The sequence below is a fragment of the Lepisma saccharinum genome, chromosome 13, assembly GCF_977018435.1.
Source record: "Lepisma saccharinum chromosome 13, izLepSacc3.1, whole genome shotgun sequence".
Classification (NCBI taxonomy): domain Eukaryota; kingdom Metazoa; phylum Arthropoda; class Insecta; order Zygentoma; family Lepismatidae; genus Lepisma; species Lepisma saccharinum.
Genome location: NC_139241.1, coordinates 82528236 through 82542790, shown reverse-complemented (window position 1 = coordinate 82542790; position 14555 = coordinate 82528236). Strand labels below are relative to the sequence as shown.

At 36.9% G+C, this 14555-nt stretch overlaps 1 protein-coding gene across 1 annotated transcript in view; it reads left to right on the top strand.

Annotated features, from left to right (window-relative positions):
• Positions 1-14555, top strand: part of LOC145996836 (uncharacterized) — a 53513-nt gene that overhangs the window by 13159 nt on the left and 25799 nt on the right. The window contains exon 5 of the mRNA XM_083133369.1: positions 12418-12761. Within this exon, the coding sequence (XP_082989495.1) occupies positions 12418-12761 (344 nt within the window). The remainder of the gene's footprint in view (positions 1-12417; positions 12762-14555) is intronic.

Genomic DNA, 14555 nt, shown 5'->3' with positions numbered 1-14555 from the left:
GCAAACAATTCTCCACGTCCTGCTCACAACAGCCACAAGTCACGACAAACAATGAAGCACAGCAACTGATGGACAGAGAAATTCCATTCACTAGCTCCTCCCTCCCAAACACCTCCAAGGGTTTGAGAACTAGTCATCCTCAGCAATGGCTGAAGATAAACATAGATTTATGGCATTTTGCTCCAGAAATGCTTGGAAAACCCAAAGAACAGAAAAAAGAACAAATATATCGTAAACATATTGTTGGCGATTCCACGAAGATTTTTGTAATATAATTAAGACAACTTCGGCATAAAACATTAAAATATAAAAAATATGAAAAATTTGGTAAAATGTGAAGCTTTTGTCAAAATATTATGAAATATTAATTTTTTCATGCGCAATGGAGTTTATGCATATCGGAACGTATAGAGAATATGGAATTTCATAAATATCCGTTCTCTAGTGATAATGAAACAGGCGAATTGGGTGTAATCACCTGATATGTTTTGTGGACATATATGTCCTCGGAAGTGGTTTCGCGTAAGCACCACCAGGTGGTAGGGATGTGTCCAAGCAACACTTGGTCGTCGTGTTGGCCCATTTTGTTGGAGTCACGCAAGACTCGGAATTGGAGCAGAGAGTTACTAGTATTAACTCTTGCGTTAAGCTAGGAAAAACGCACACGGATACATGTAACATGAAACAGCAAACCTATGGTGACCAGACAATATCAAGAGGCAGTGTGTTCGAATTGTATAAGAGGTTTCAGGAGAGCAGGCCGGCCTTCAACAGCACATACCTCCGAAAATGTAGAACGTTTGAGAACACCATCGTGTTAATGTTCGCTTTATATCAGATTGAAATTGAATATGCATGTGTGTCATCAGTGGTAGCTCTTGCATGATAATGCAAGGTCCCATACTGCTCGCCAAACACCGTATTCTTGCTCTTTCACACCCTCCATATTCGCCAGTTTTTCCGTGTGAAAATGCCGCTGAAAGGGAAGCTACAGATGAGCTGAGAAGCACCAAAAAGAGGCTTTCTCTGCTTGCTTCCTAGACTTACAGAAACAGTAGCATCTGTGCATACATGCGAGAGGGAATACTTTGACATGACCGAGAACCATTACTTGGTGAGTTGAATATATTATTTTCACAACATCAGTCCTGGAACTATTTTGACAAAGGTTATAGTACTGATCAGAACAGGACATGCTCCTATATGTACCGAGGGAGGTGCAGTATTAGGAGATACACCAAATTTTCATCACCCTACTACATGAATCAGTGTGTGCTTGTGTGTATTCTAATTCTCTTTTATCTTCTATTTGCATCTCCATTTTCCGACAGCTTTATATAGGAGTTCGCCTACGAACGCAATAAAGTTCGAAATAATTACTAGTATGAGCAAGACAAAATACCCTTCTACGTTCATTAATCCAAAGACCACGTTTTCTTCAACTTCTTTGAAACGATAGCTATTTTGAATGTATATCCTGTACCGAAACATTTCGATGTTCTCCCACAATTTGGATATACCGGATTCAAAACACGCATTGATTACACTTTCAAAAGGTTTTGTAAAGGGGGAACCACGCCTCATGCGGAACATTACAGGGTCGGTGTAAATGCGTTGTGGCATAATGTGAAAAAGCGGTGTGCCATACGGATCTGTTATGTTCATTTCCCTGGCTATCTCATCTATGTAATAGGTAAGCACATATAGGGCGACGTCCCTCTGCTTCGAGGGTATCTCCAAGGTCTTTGGATGGAACCCATCTGCTGTACAGAGCTTTGAAGATGTCGCCTTCGAATTGTTTGAACCGCGTCTCCATCCCCTCCATAGAACTTATAGGCAGTCCAGAAGCAAGAAGTTCCCCCAGGCTATCAATGGGTGGTTCCACTTTGGGATGAGCTGTGAAGCTGAAGAGACAGCCTTGGTAGCCTGCGTTCAGCACCAAGCAACAAAGCACCCAAACGGCAAAGGCAAACCTCGAACATAACATCTCCGGCATTTGAGGAACAGAGATTCCCAAAACGATGGACAAGTTGAACAACAGGCTTGACTGACTATTATGAGGAATTTCTGAACGGCATTTCAAAAATGCAAAATACAGAATGAAGCTAATAGAAATGCATAGCCAACAAATAGGTCCGTAAGGAAAGATCAAGTTCATCCATGGAGGATAATGTTTTCCTACAGGAACCACGAACCCATCACAGAAAGATGCCATTGAATAAATTAAATCATACATGACATGAAATGATGGATTAGCGGGTATCTCCCTTATTGTACCTTCCAGTTTTCCGTTACGTATTTCCGTGGAGTCAAGTTTTCTATTTCCCTCAGAATGTATCCAACCTCCTTGTATGCCAGTACATCGAAAGTTTTCAATTATTAAAGTAAAGTTGTGCTTCTGCGCAAAAGCATTCAGCATCCTCCCATGTACACTTGTCAGTTGAGGTTTATCCTTAGGTAAGTTTTTTTCGACATAAAAGGTATGGTATTCTTGTGCCGTAAATGATAGTTTGCACATGTGCAAATTCCCTACTTTGTTAGGGTAAAGGTTTTCTCCATAAACGAACTGTTTGCCATTCCACACGTCTACAATGTCTGCAATCTTGTCACAGTTGTACTCCGAATAGGGGAAGTATGTGCCTGCTGCCACATGGTACCCCGGAATGTTTTCTGGTAGCTTGATCAGATGAAGGATAACAACATTCATAATGCGCACTCTACGAAAAAACCGACAGAATTTCCATTATTCCGTTTAGACTAACTTCCTTACTAGCAACAACTATCAAGAATTTGACATCTTTTTGAGAGGCAATTGCAAGCATAATGGCATCAAAAGCTCCATGGAAGATTTCTGCGTTCTTCAAAGTAATCAAATAATGAACGTTGTCTCTTGTCAAGAACCTTCCCATCCCCAACTTGTATTCAAGAATACGGCCTTTGCTTAGTTCAGTGGACATGACTGGATGCCGGACATCTCTGCTAATGGCACTATTCAGTTCATCAACGCGTTCATCCTGCAAGAAATACAAAGTTCTTGCTTTACTGAAGTACTTGCCTAGGATATCCAGGACGCAGTTTGACAAATCTTCCATCTCTCGAGGTGTCTGGTAATTTGTCTCCAGATGAAGCACACCAGCTGCAACGCATGGCAGGAGAGAGAAGAAACACCACTCTGGGAATCATGTCACCGACTTGATGCATATCTGCAATGAACAATATTACATCCACATTTTCATTTTAATTGAAAATATTTCACAATATCGTACGTGGCGTTCGTACATCGTTTCTCCTATTAATCACTTTTATTCATTGAACTTAAAATTTGTAGCGCCTTAATGTATCTTAGTGGGGTGACATTGAATCTTGTAAGTAAGGAGGTGCACGATTAACACTTCCACTACCAATATCCTGTAACGACCCTGCGTGGTCATCACATTTAGCTATCCTGCGTGATAGCCATATTCTTTAATATATAATTATTAATGCTGGAGAAATGCCCTGCGAGGCTTACGCTTTTGATTTATCTTTTATCTAATTTTGAGTGCATTGTTGTTAAGCATGAAACATATATTGTTGTGGCACACACGTTTTGGTTAAAGAAAGTATGGTAAACGGCCCTGCGTGGTTTACGCATTCAGTTATCTTTTGTACAGTAATTGTTGAACGTGAGACTCACTATATATATATCACATTTCCCCGGCTGAATAGTATTTGTCGTATGTCCATCTGCACTAACTGATGAAAGTTTGATTTATGTGGATTTGTAATATACGACAAGATTTGCATAAACATTTTAATTTTTAAGAATGTTTCACGCCACCTGACAACCAGATACGTCGTTTCTGAACGTGGCACATTAACATGTACGGAACACGAAAACGTAATCAAGTCTTAAAAGTGGAGATACGATAAAATAGCATTCAGCCGGCAATTTGCAGTCGACTTGTAACTCGACTTACCATAAGCTCCTTTGTTGGTAAACACTTGGGTTCTTCATGAACCGTCTCACTGAATCTTCAACAGGTCCTACACTGTTGCAAGGAGACTGTGTATTGACGAAATAGTCAGAATAGAGCACGTGACCTCCAACTGAACCGATAACTACAATAACACCTCTGGTGACGTAACTTGTTTTCCAATCTGGAATATAACTTCAACATAATCCTTGCACGAAATTGGTTTCCAAAACAACATAAAATATTACTTTGAGTACAATAATGCCCCGTTATGTTTCGGATACATTGATTCCTTACATAATTTTCTTGAAAACTACGCAAGTTACCTGATTATATAGAAGGAAATGTCAAAGCTGCAAAATGAAACATCATATTCGAGCTAAACAACTCCTTCCTATTACAACATATTTCAAAACACGGTGCAAAACAAGACTAAATCACGGCGGTTTCAGTCCATGAGCACACTAAAACCCTAGCCGCATGCGAAATATACATGTTTTGTCTCGTAACCGTAGACTGTCCCAGGCTCGAATCCTGTTGTGGGCATGGGTGTTATTTTGTATCACCAGCATCATTACTCATCATCGTTGCGATTAGCATAAAGATGTCAAATGCGACGTAAAATACAAATACATGGAACACATTCCTCTGAACCATATACGTATAATCAGGGTGGTCCCGGGTTCGATATCCGATGGAGGCACATAGTGGTTCGGATCCCACTTTAAATTGTAGGTCCAGTCCCGATAAACCTTACTGTGCATAAAGCGGACTTAAAAACCAACACAATCCATACAGTATAACCAGGGCACGGATATATATGTACCAAAATGTGTTATATAGTTATGTATAAAAAAAAAGTTCAAATCACCAACCCTGAGACCTTCTGTAAACAAAACCACGTGCATGCAGAAAGCATTGCAAACTCATAGAAGTAAAATAATCCCCACGAAATTCCAGCGTTGTTACAGGATTGCCACGTCCCTCGCGTGAGCATCTGCCAGCTTAGCACAGGGTAGAAACAGTGAGATACCTCTGGGCACAGACCAAGGTTACTAACGCTAAGAATATATGAAAAGAAACAACAGATTTAACCCACTACGGAGGGTACAATTCGTACTATATTCTTGAATAATTATATACAAGTGTTAATATCTTTGTAAATCCTCTTATACAATATTATTCTTCTATTGTGGCTAATCTTCTTTATGCTTCTTCTTTTTGTAATCAATATAGCCTCTTCTTCTTATGGCCTCTTAATTAATATGGCATCTTCTTCTTATAATTAATATGGCATCTTCTTCTTATAATTAATGTGGCATCTTCTTCTTATAATTAATATGGCATCTTCTTCTTATAATTAATATGACATCTTCTTCTTAATATGGCATCTTCTTCTTATAGCCTCTTAATTAATATATCATCTTTTTCTTAAGGTGCCTTCTTCATGCAATTAATAAGGCTTCTTCTTCTTATAATCGCTAAGGCTTCTCTTTCTTGTAATCAATATTTCTTCTTCCTTTTCTTTGTCGATTTAAATTGACGGAAATAAAATCAATCCCACAGACAAACAAAGAGAAAGGGGTTAGTTAAAGATCGCCGCCTAGCCGGCGCTAACCTTAACTTGGAGCTACAGTGTATGCGCTTCCAAATGTGCTTGGCTGTTGCCGTGAGATGGCGCTACACCTGGGAAATAACAACCCAAAAGCCACATGAAACTCTAAGTTCGTGGGAACCGAAAAAGACACAAAATCGAAATTACAATTCGACTTCATTACTTTTGTATATTAATCACTTATGCCGTTACTGAATGATAATTCCCCTTTTCTCCTTATTTATATCCTGTTATTATGTTAAATTTATTTATTTATTTCCTCATAATTAGTATTAATATATACAATCACTATTTCATCATATCTGCTCTTTCCGTTGTCTCTATTTACAATCGTATAAGTTCTCCTGGGTGGTGCCATCTCTTACCCACTTTCTAGACTGCTTTATGCATCACCTCATATAACCGTTGTTCCTTTTGCATGCTGCCATCTATGGTCCTTTATTTCAAAGAAAAGCAACGCAGTTTGTGTACGTGACAGGATTCGTTACGTAAGGTAAAACAACGGCAACTTTGTAGTATGGGATATGCTGCCGCAAATGAGGTCTCATTTTAAACCCAATGCTCTTTCCTTTGTACTTATTGCTTCACTTTTATGGTTAACTCTTTGCACCAGTAATCATTTCCCATAAATTTGGCTTCTTTCTTGCATGCGAATTGAATACATTTTACTTGCATTTTTTTTTAGACAATATGATATAATAGTGTAATGTATATTTCTAAGGTTTGATATAGCTAGGAGTGTATTTGAAATTTGTCTGTAGATTTTATGTATATTGTATCTTATGTAAATAAAATATACCTATAATGGGCATAAACAGCCCTATGCAATGCTGTATTTCCAAAAAAATATATTGATGATGATCATCAAAACAAGACAAAGAAAGTTCGTAAATTTATTGCGGTTGGAAACTTTGACAAGCATCCTAATAACGATTTTTGTTCCGCCAAATATAGTACACTTCGTAAAATAACTTGGTGACATGGCAAGGCAAGATAAGTGTGAACATTTTGTAGGAATATGCATTGTAAATTTCAATGAGCTTAGAGATTTTTGTACGTACATAATGATATTTTATAACATTGGTTATTTTCTAAAAATAATCATGTGAACAGCAAGGAAGTAGTGCCACTTTCAACATGGCGAGTTCTATGCGTGCGGGAAGGTCTCCGTGTTCACTGATACATCGAATCGGTGAGACGGTTTGTTTACAGAAGGTCTCAGGGTTGGTGATTTACACTTTAGTTATTTTAATCGAAACTGGAATTAAATAGGTCAAAGTGGCAATTTTCATTAAAGAAGGAGCTGGTGTAAATAAAATGTATTAGGCTTACTTTGCATTAATTTTAATGCAAAATTCAAATATCAAAATATGCTTTATTTTTTCTTGTCAAAACAATGGATTAACAAACTAAGCTTACATGACATTAATTGTAATGTAAAAATGCTCTTTATTTTTGTTACCGAAAGAATTGATTACGAAACTTTCTTTTAAGTGCTGAAACCTAAATATCCTCCTGTTGTCCTTAAAGACAGATTTATATTGACTGAAACTGCGTTCAGTATCTCGTGAAATAATGAGAATATTTTTAAAACATGCAAAGGATTTCACCGCGATAGCATGAGCTTGCAGTCTCTATTGTTGACAAGAATGCTAGAATAAGAGATGCATTTTCCATTGTCAAGATTTGAATAAACAAAGAGTACACAGCAGAGAACACTGGCGAACAAAAATTTGTATTTAACACAACAAGGAACAATGTAGTTAAATCATGAATATGGAATACAACCTATATCGGAAAATGTTTGACAATGTCAAAATTATATGTTAAATATGTGCTAAAAGTTGGCCAGATGGATCGAGAGCTTGAGGCAAGCTTGTATTACTTGCTTTTTTTATTGACCTTTTTTTAGAATGTATACATTCATAACTTTATCATACATTTCACTGGATCACATTTTCACTACATCTTATTAGAAGATGATACACAAGATACACTAGTTCATGGAATGAATCATAATTAGACCTCAAATTTTAGGTTTTAAACCTATTTTTTCCTTTGCAGATAAATAAGAAATAACAAGTTATATCAGCGTTTCATTAAAAAACGAAACAGCTGACGAAGTTTTATAGCGCCTAAACTAATCTATTTTGCCTTTTAGAACCTATTTTAGCTTTATGTGCCTAAATTAAACCTTTTTTTTAGGTTTTACGGGATTTTTATATCTCACTAGGTTTGGTGGCGAAATAATTCAATGACTAGGTAGTTTGAAAAACATGTTTTCTGTCGATTTTCCTCCCTCCAAGTACGTATATGATGTTTATGAAAGCTTCAAACAAAGCAAAAAATGTCTTGACGTCACTGTTACCTCCAGATAGTGGCGGCGAACATGGACAGTTCCCCCCCCCCCTACCTTTTACTCCTGCACTATAGACTTTAATGATAAGCCTTGCCTAGTAAGATAAAAACTGTCCTTGCTCCCACCCCCTCCTCCCCATTCTCAGTTCTGGCACCTAATCGTCTCTACTGCCTGCACAATCCCAAGTGAAAACTTCTGAGATTTCCTAGGGTGACCAGATATTTGTTGACCAAAAAGAGTATAGTCTATAGGTTGAAGGTGCGCATGCATTTTGCTCTTTCACGGGGTCCGCAAAAATTCCGCGCGACTTCTTGACAGTCTAACTATCCTGGAAATAATGCAAAATTAAAACTTCCTTTTTATTTTACACTAATTTTGCACATAAAACTATATTTTGTGACTACATAATATCTATTTTAATATTCTGATGCAATTCTTGAATAATCTAAAGCAAATTTCTTGGTATGCTGATGCATATAATTGGAGGAGAATATTTACACACCAATATTGATCAATATTTTGAACAAATTTTAATTATTGCAATTTTCAAGTATCGGTATCTGTGGGAATCGGTAAGGGTATCGGTATCGGTTCAAAGTGGAATCGGCTCAGCCCTAATCATTATCATTAAATTCCAATGAATTTGAAATATGTTTTGCTTGTTGATGGAATATGAAAATGACACTTGAAATTGTTCATAGGAAATTCTTGAGTCAAGGAGTAAATACTTCAGTTTGTTGATATCTTGACGTTTTCCGTTCTGTGGATTTTAAGACGTTTTTACGCGTAAATAATGAATGAAATTAAATAGCAAGGAAAATAGTATATTTGGAGATTTTTGCAAATTGAAAAGAGTATAGAGTATATGAACCTCTAAAAGAGTATAATACTCTTAAAAAGAGTATGTCTGGTCACCCTAGATTTCCTCACTCTTGTGTCAGTTTGGTCCTCTTTGGTATTCACGTCTTGCGAGGTAAAATTTGCTTTGATTGATTGCTTTGGTGTTTTAAGTCAACTTTATGCACAGTAAAGCTAATCGGGACTGGACCTACAGTTTAAAGTGGGATCCGAACCACTATGTGCCTCCACCGGGTATCGAATCCGGAACCCCTTGATTGCAATTGCATTACTGACTATGTTTCTGTTGAAAGATAATTTTCAGCACATGAAATGATCCTCACAGACAAAGGTGGAGTTTGAGTGTGGATAACGCAAAAAGATTAATGGTGGTCACTAGGGCCATGATAAAATTCAAGTATAATTCCTTGTTTTCAAGGCGAACTTTCCAAATATTCAAGGATACAAGCAGAATGTTCTCGCTATTCCAACCCTACGTATTACCGCCTCTCACCCTCCCTACCACACATAAAAATATTAACAATTTAAAGGGTTTGTATGATTCCAATGTACCAAAAAATTTACCTAATCAACTTCAAGATATATTATTTTGTAATAATCTTCCGTCTGTCACATAGATTGTTCTGCAAAAGACACTAAAAAGTTAACAGTTTGAGAATTATTATTTTTATTTTCCATGCAGCTTTCTTTTTCTTCCTAAAAAATAAAATAAAATAAAATCTAAACTGAGAGAAACTTGCCTCAGGACATTTATAAACTTGTATAAATTTCATGGGATTTGGATTAATAAAAGTTGCAATTTTTCACGTCTACGTACTTCCAAAATTGGAATAGAGAAAACATCCGGTTGTACCTTTTGTCATGTTTTGCCAAAATTCGTGAATAATTTCCAGAGCCAATAATTCACGCATAATTTCCGGTGCCAACAATCCACGTGTAATTCCCGGAATTCAAGGAATTCCAAGTGAGCAGCCACCCTGATATTGTGCAGCAAATTATACATACGTAATTCATTTTTCACATCAACAAGTAACTTTTTCTAACAGCACAAGTGCAGTATTATAAAAATTTGTAAATAATTTTGAAAATGATATAAAGAAATGAAAATTTGTTTAGAAAATTAATATTTGATTATTACGGTTCTTGTGAAATTTTGTTTTCAACGATTGGGTCTAATCAGTATTTTTCAGGAATTTTGAACCAAATTATGTCTTTTTGCAACCTTTTTCAGGATTTTTCGAGCTTAATTTAAGTTTTTTAGAACCTATTTTGAGATTTCTAGAACCTATTTTAGGAGTCCATGTATGAATATATAGATAAGGTCCGTAATATATTCCTCGTCCAACATGCATATACCTAAAATCACATTTTTTAGAACCTAAAATTATTAGAACATGAGAAATACAGTAGTACAGAACATATTGAGTTAATATGAAATAATACTTTTTGAGACACATATACATATCTAAAAGGGGGGGAGAACCCCCGATGTAAGCCCGCGTCCACCCGCATACTTTAGAGGGTATACGCTTAATGTCCTGGTACCTTTAAATAAACCAGGACGTCTTTTGCTCTGAATTTAACGGTTCCCCCGCCGTTTTTTCTCCTTCTGTACATCTTTATTTTCAATGTAATACACAAACACACAAAAAAATAAGAAAATAAAAATAAGAAAAAGTATAGTATTCTATACATACAATAGTATCTTCAAATTTATATTATTGTATTGACCCATTCGGGTAACCGGAACAGGTCTTTAGCAAAGTATGTTTTTTTTATTATTATTATTTTTATTTGTGGTAGCTTGCTTGTAGCTTGTCAAAGCCAGTACGATACAGCTTTCTCTGGCAAGTTTCCTGAAATTTTCATGCAAGCTTGTCATGTCAAACTTGCTGCAAGTTTGCGGAAACTAGTTGACTTGATTCGAGCCTGATGCAAACTTAGAGCAAGCTTGTTCGGTTTACACGAGAAGTTTGTTTCAAGCTTCAAGAAAGTTTACCGATCTACCTGGATAATACGTGTGTATGTAAAAATATGGAAAACAACAACAGCATGTTTCGATCTTGCATGCCACGAAGATAATACAAAATAACATTGATTTTAGCATCATATGATTCCGTTCTCTGCTTATAATTCATAGTTCGTGAATTCACTTTACGTGAAATCGAATTTTCGGAACTTTTCTCACAAAATTGAACACGAATATTCACTCAAGATATGTTAATAATAATAATTGTCCTTACCATATTGTGTGATCTGATCTTGGTAGATATTATGGTTATAGTGCATGAGTAGACATAGTCCGCTATTTTGGTTTGTGAAAGCTAATTCAATTGTGACAGTCCAGAGTATATAAAGTTTAACCATGAAGTACTTACGAGCGAGCGAAACGATTTTAAAATACAAGTCAGCAGCACAACTTTATTCACGAAACTTTAACACGCACACACACACTCAAAAATCTTCACTATCGGATTATCTGATCAGATGGTAACAACGTTAACTTGTCAAAATTGAAGCTTGATATCCGTGGTATACCGGGTTATTCAAAATGCTTCTCGGAGATTTCATATTTTTTTCTGGCCAGGTCAAGAAACATATGGTATTTATAATAGCAAAAATTTGAGGTAGATGTTTTGGCCGCTAGGAGGCAGGCAGCATAAGAAAGCATGTAAATAGGTTTGGCAAGTTATATTTTCTTTATTTAAGCTATTATGTGCCTACGTGGATAGGTTAGTAGGTTAGGTTAGGTGCTGTTAGCATGTCCCTAGCCGCTCGTCATTTCCTATTACGAAGTAAAACTTTGAGTGTGGCTGCATCAATAATTGGTGCGGTTATGAATGCCATATGGTTAATGACCTGCCCCAGAAATATATTGATACCCCGGCAATTACAATCATTTTGAATAAACTTCTCTCTCCCTCTAGCTCTGTGTGTGTGCGTGTGTGTATCCAGGGGTAGAAGAATACAGGGCACCCGGTCACCATGGCGACTGAAAATTTTCACATCGCGCCTTAATTCTCAAATTCAGTGCTACAAAAATATATATTTTTAAATATTTTGAGTTCGCTTACGGAAATGTCCATTACCTTTTTTTTAAAAATATCGAGTGTAGTATGTGCTTTTTGTATCACGGGTATCATTAAATCAGAATAATAAACACGCCATTATTATTTTTCTTCACCGTTGCTAGCCAAATTTCAAAATCTGCGGCGACATGGCAGAGTCGGCCATACATTAAAATGTATTGCATAGATATTCACGCTGTTAACAGTTGCCCCATCTTTAGGAAGGGCACTCTGGGGCAATAATTAATTACTGTTAATACAATCTTGAAGTAATTATTAATTAATATATTTTAAGATCATATTTCAAAATGTGTAGCCTTATCTTGATTTGTGTCATGGCTTTATGAGACCATATTTGGAAAAAACAATACCTACCGACTGCCGGCCTCACTCACTCGTGGATATCATCCAACCAGCTACAGGGTGACGTGTGGTCAGCACGATGAACCTCCATTAATTGTTGCAGGTTTTCATGACCGGGTTCATATCACTGAAAATAATTTCAGAAAGCACCAGTTGTTACTTTTAAGTGCAATAACAAAACACTTTCTTTATTTATAGGACGATACGGTTGTCACAGTGAAGAGGACTGGTCGTGACACTGGCTGCAGGGTGATTTCCTACAAGATAGGCCACGGCGACAGAAACTTCAGTCCGGGCGTCGTAGGGATGACCCAGGCGAAGTTTGGAAGCGTCCCTGGAAGGAGTCAGTCGTTCCCTAGGGAGTACGACTTCAAGCCAGGAGCTTCTTTCGAAGACCCAGACACCAGCTTCAACCGGAAGTACACGGTGGTCGTCCCGTCTGCAAACCCAGGTTTACGAGGGAAAGACACAAACAATGCAGACATTCCAGACATTACGAGTGACGTTGCCAGCAAGTCCGCCATACGAAGTTGCTTTGGAGGGCATTTTCTGATTGCGTGCTTTGTGGAAATGATATTGCTACACTTGTTTTAATATAATCTTCCTCTTGTTAACCTTTTCATTTCTATTAAAGTATTTTTGTAGCTCATTCACTCCTGTAGCCTTTCTATTATTCTATACTTATTGGAATTTAAATGTAATGCGCCTGACATATACGTATTTCGCATTTTTTACGTCGACATTCTACGGCTTGGTATAACCGTGGAGGATTTTTGTACCCAATGCTATTTTGTTGATTGATTAATTGAGATGGCACTTGCACAGTAAGGCAAATCGGGACTGGACCTAAAGTTTAAAGTGGGATCGGAACCACTATGTGCCTTCCTCGGTATCGAACCCGGGACCCCTTGATTACAAGGTGAAGACGCTACCACTGCGCCATCGGGGAGGCCCAAATGATAATTTGTATTATCTTTGCGAACCATAGTATGAAAAATTCTAAAGTTATATTTTCATTTTCCATATTTTTATATACCGGGTGGCCAGAGCCCTCTGTAGCCTGTTTGAGGCATCGTAGAACTCTGAAATTTGGTGAATCCACTAAGCAGACCATAGGGAAGAGGATGGCGATAAAAAAATTGTTCAAGTTTTCCGCCACCAGGTTGAAATGTGGCGCTGTACTTCCATGATGGGTTGTAATAATGACGTAAACTGCTCCAATTGGTTATGGATTTGCCTTTACCTTGCAATCTTGCAATATACGAGAGATTATTTTTCACGCAACTTCCAGCCACTAACAAATGTCTTTCTAATTAAAAACTCAGCTAAATCACTTAACGTGATTATTTGTATCATGGAAGTACAGCGTCACATTTCAACCTGGTGTCGGAAAATGGAACTATTTTTTTTATCGTCATCCTATTCCCCATGTTCTGCATAGTGGGTTCACCAAATTTCAGAGTTCTACGATGCCTCAAACAGGCTACAGAGGGCTGTGAGTTGGGTAACTTTATTCTGGCCGCCCGGTATATTAGTTTTGAGCACCTGTTTTGCATATTTTAGTTATTTTTACATTTAATTTCCATATTTTCACACATATTCCGACATATATTCCATATTCATGCTATTACTAAATTTTCTCGAGTTGTGTTAAGGTTTCCGTTCTGTTCATTTTGTACCGTCTGTTTAATTTAAATCTTGACAATAGATAATGCATCTGTTATACTAACATTCTTGTCAACAACAGAGAATGTAAGTAAGCTCAAACCATCGTGGTGAAATCCATTGAATATATTCCCATTGCTTCAGCGATATTCAACTCAGTTTCAGTCAACATAAATCGTTAGGGACACCAGGCGGAGAAACACGTTTCATTACTTAAAAGAAAGTTTATTAATTCATTGTTTCGGAAACAAAATATATGGAGACACATGTTGGTTCCGATTCCACTTTAAACTGTAGATCCAGCCCATATAGTATTTCTGTGCATAAAGATGACAAAAAACTCACACAGACAAAAGAAAAAAAATTGTATTTAAATTTTGATTGTGAAATGATAATTGCCATTATTCACAATTGTAAGTACATATGTAATTCCATATTTTGATTAAATTAACTAAGCATATGTAACTATTTTAGTGTGTATAAATCCGTTCTATGCTCATAATGAAATAACTCAGACCGAATTAAATTATTTTTTGTTTATTGAATTGGTTTATTTTACTTCACCCCTTTGCCACCTTTGGCTAATCGCGAAGATAAGGATAAGTTTTGATATGATTAAATTAGGGTTTGCCAGATTGTCCCCTTTTTTAAAGAAATGTCCCGGTATCCCG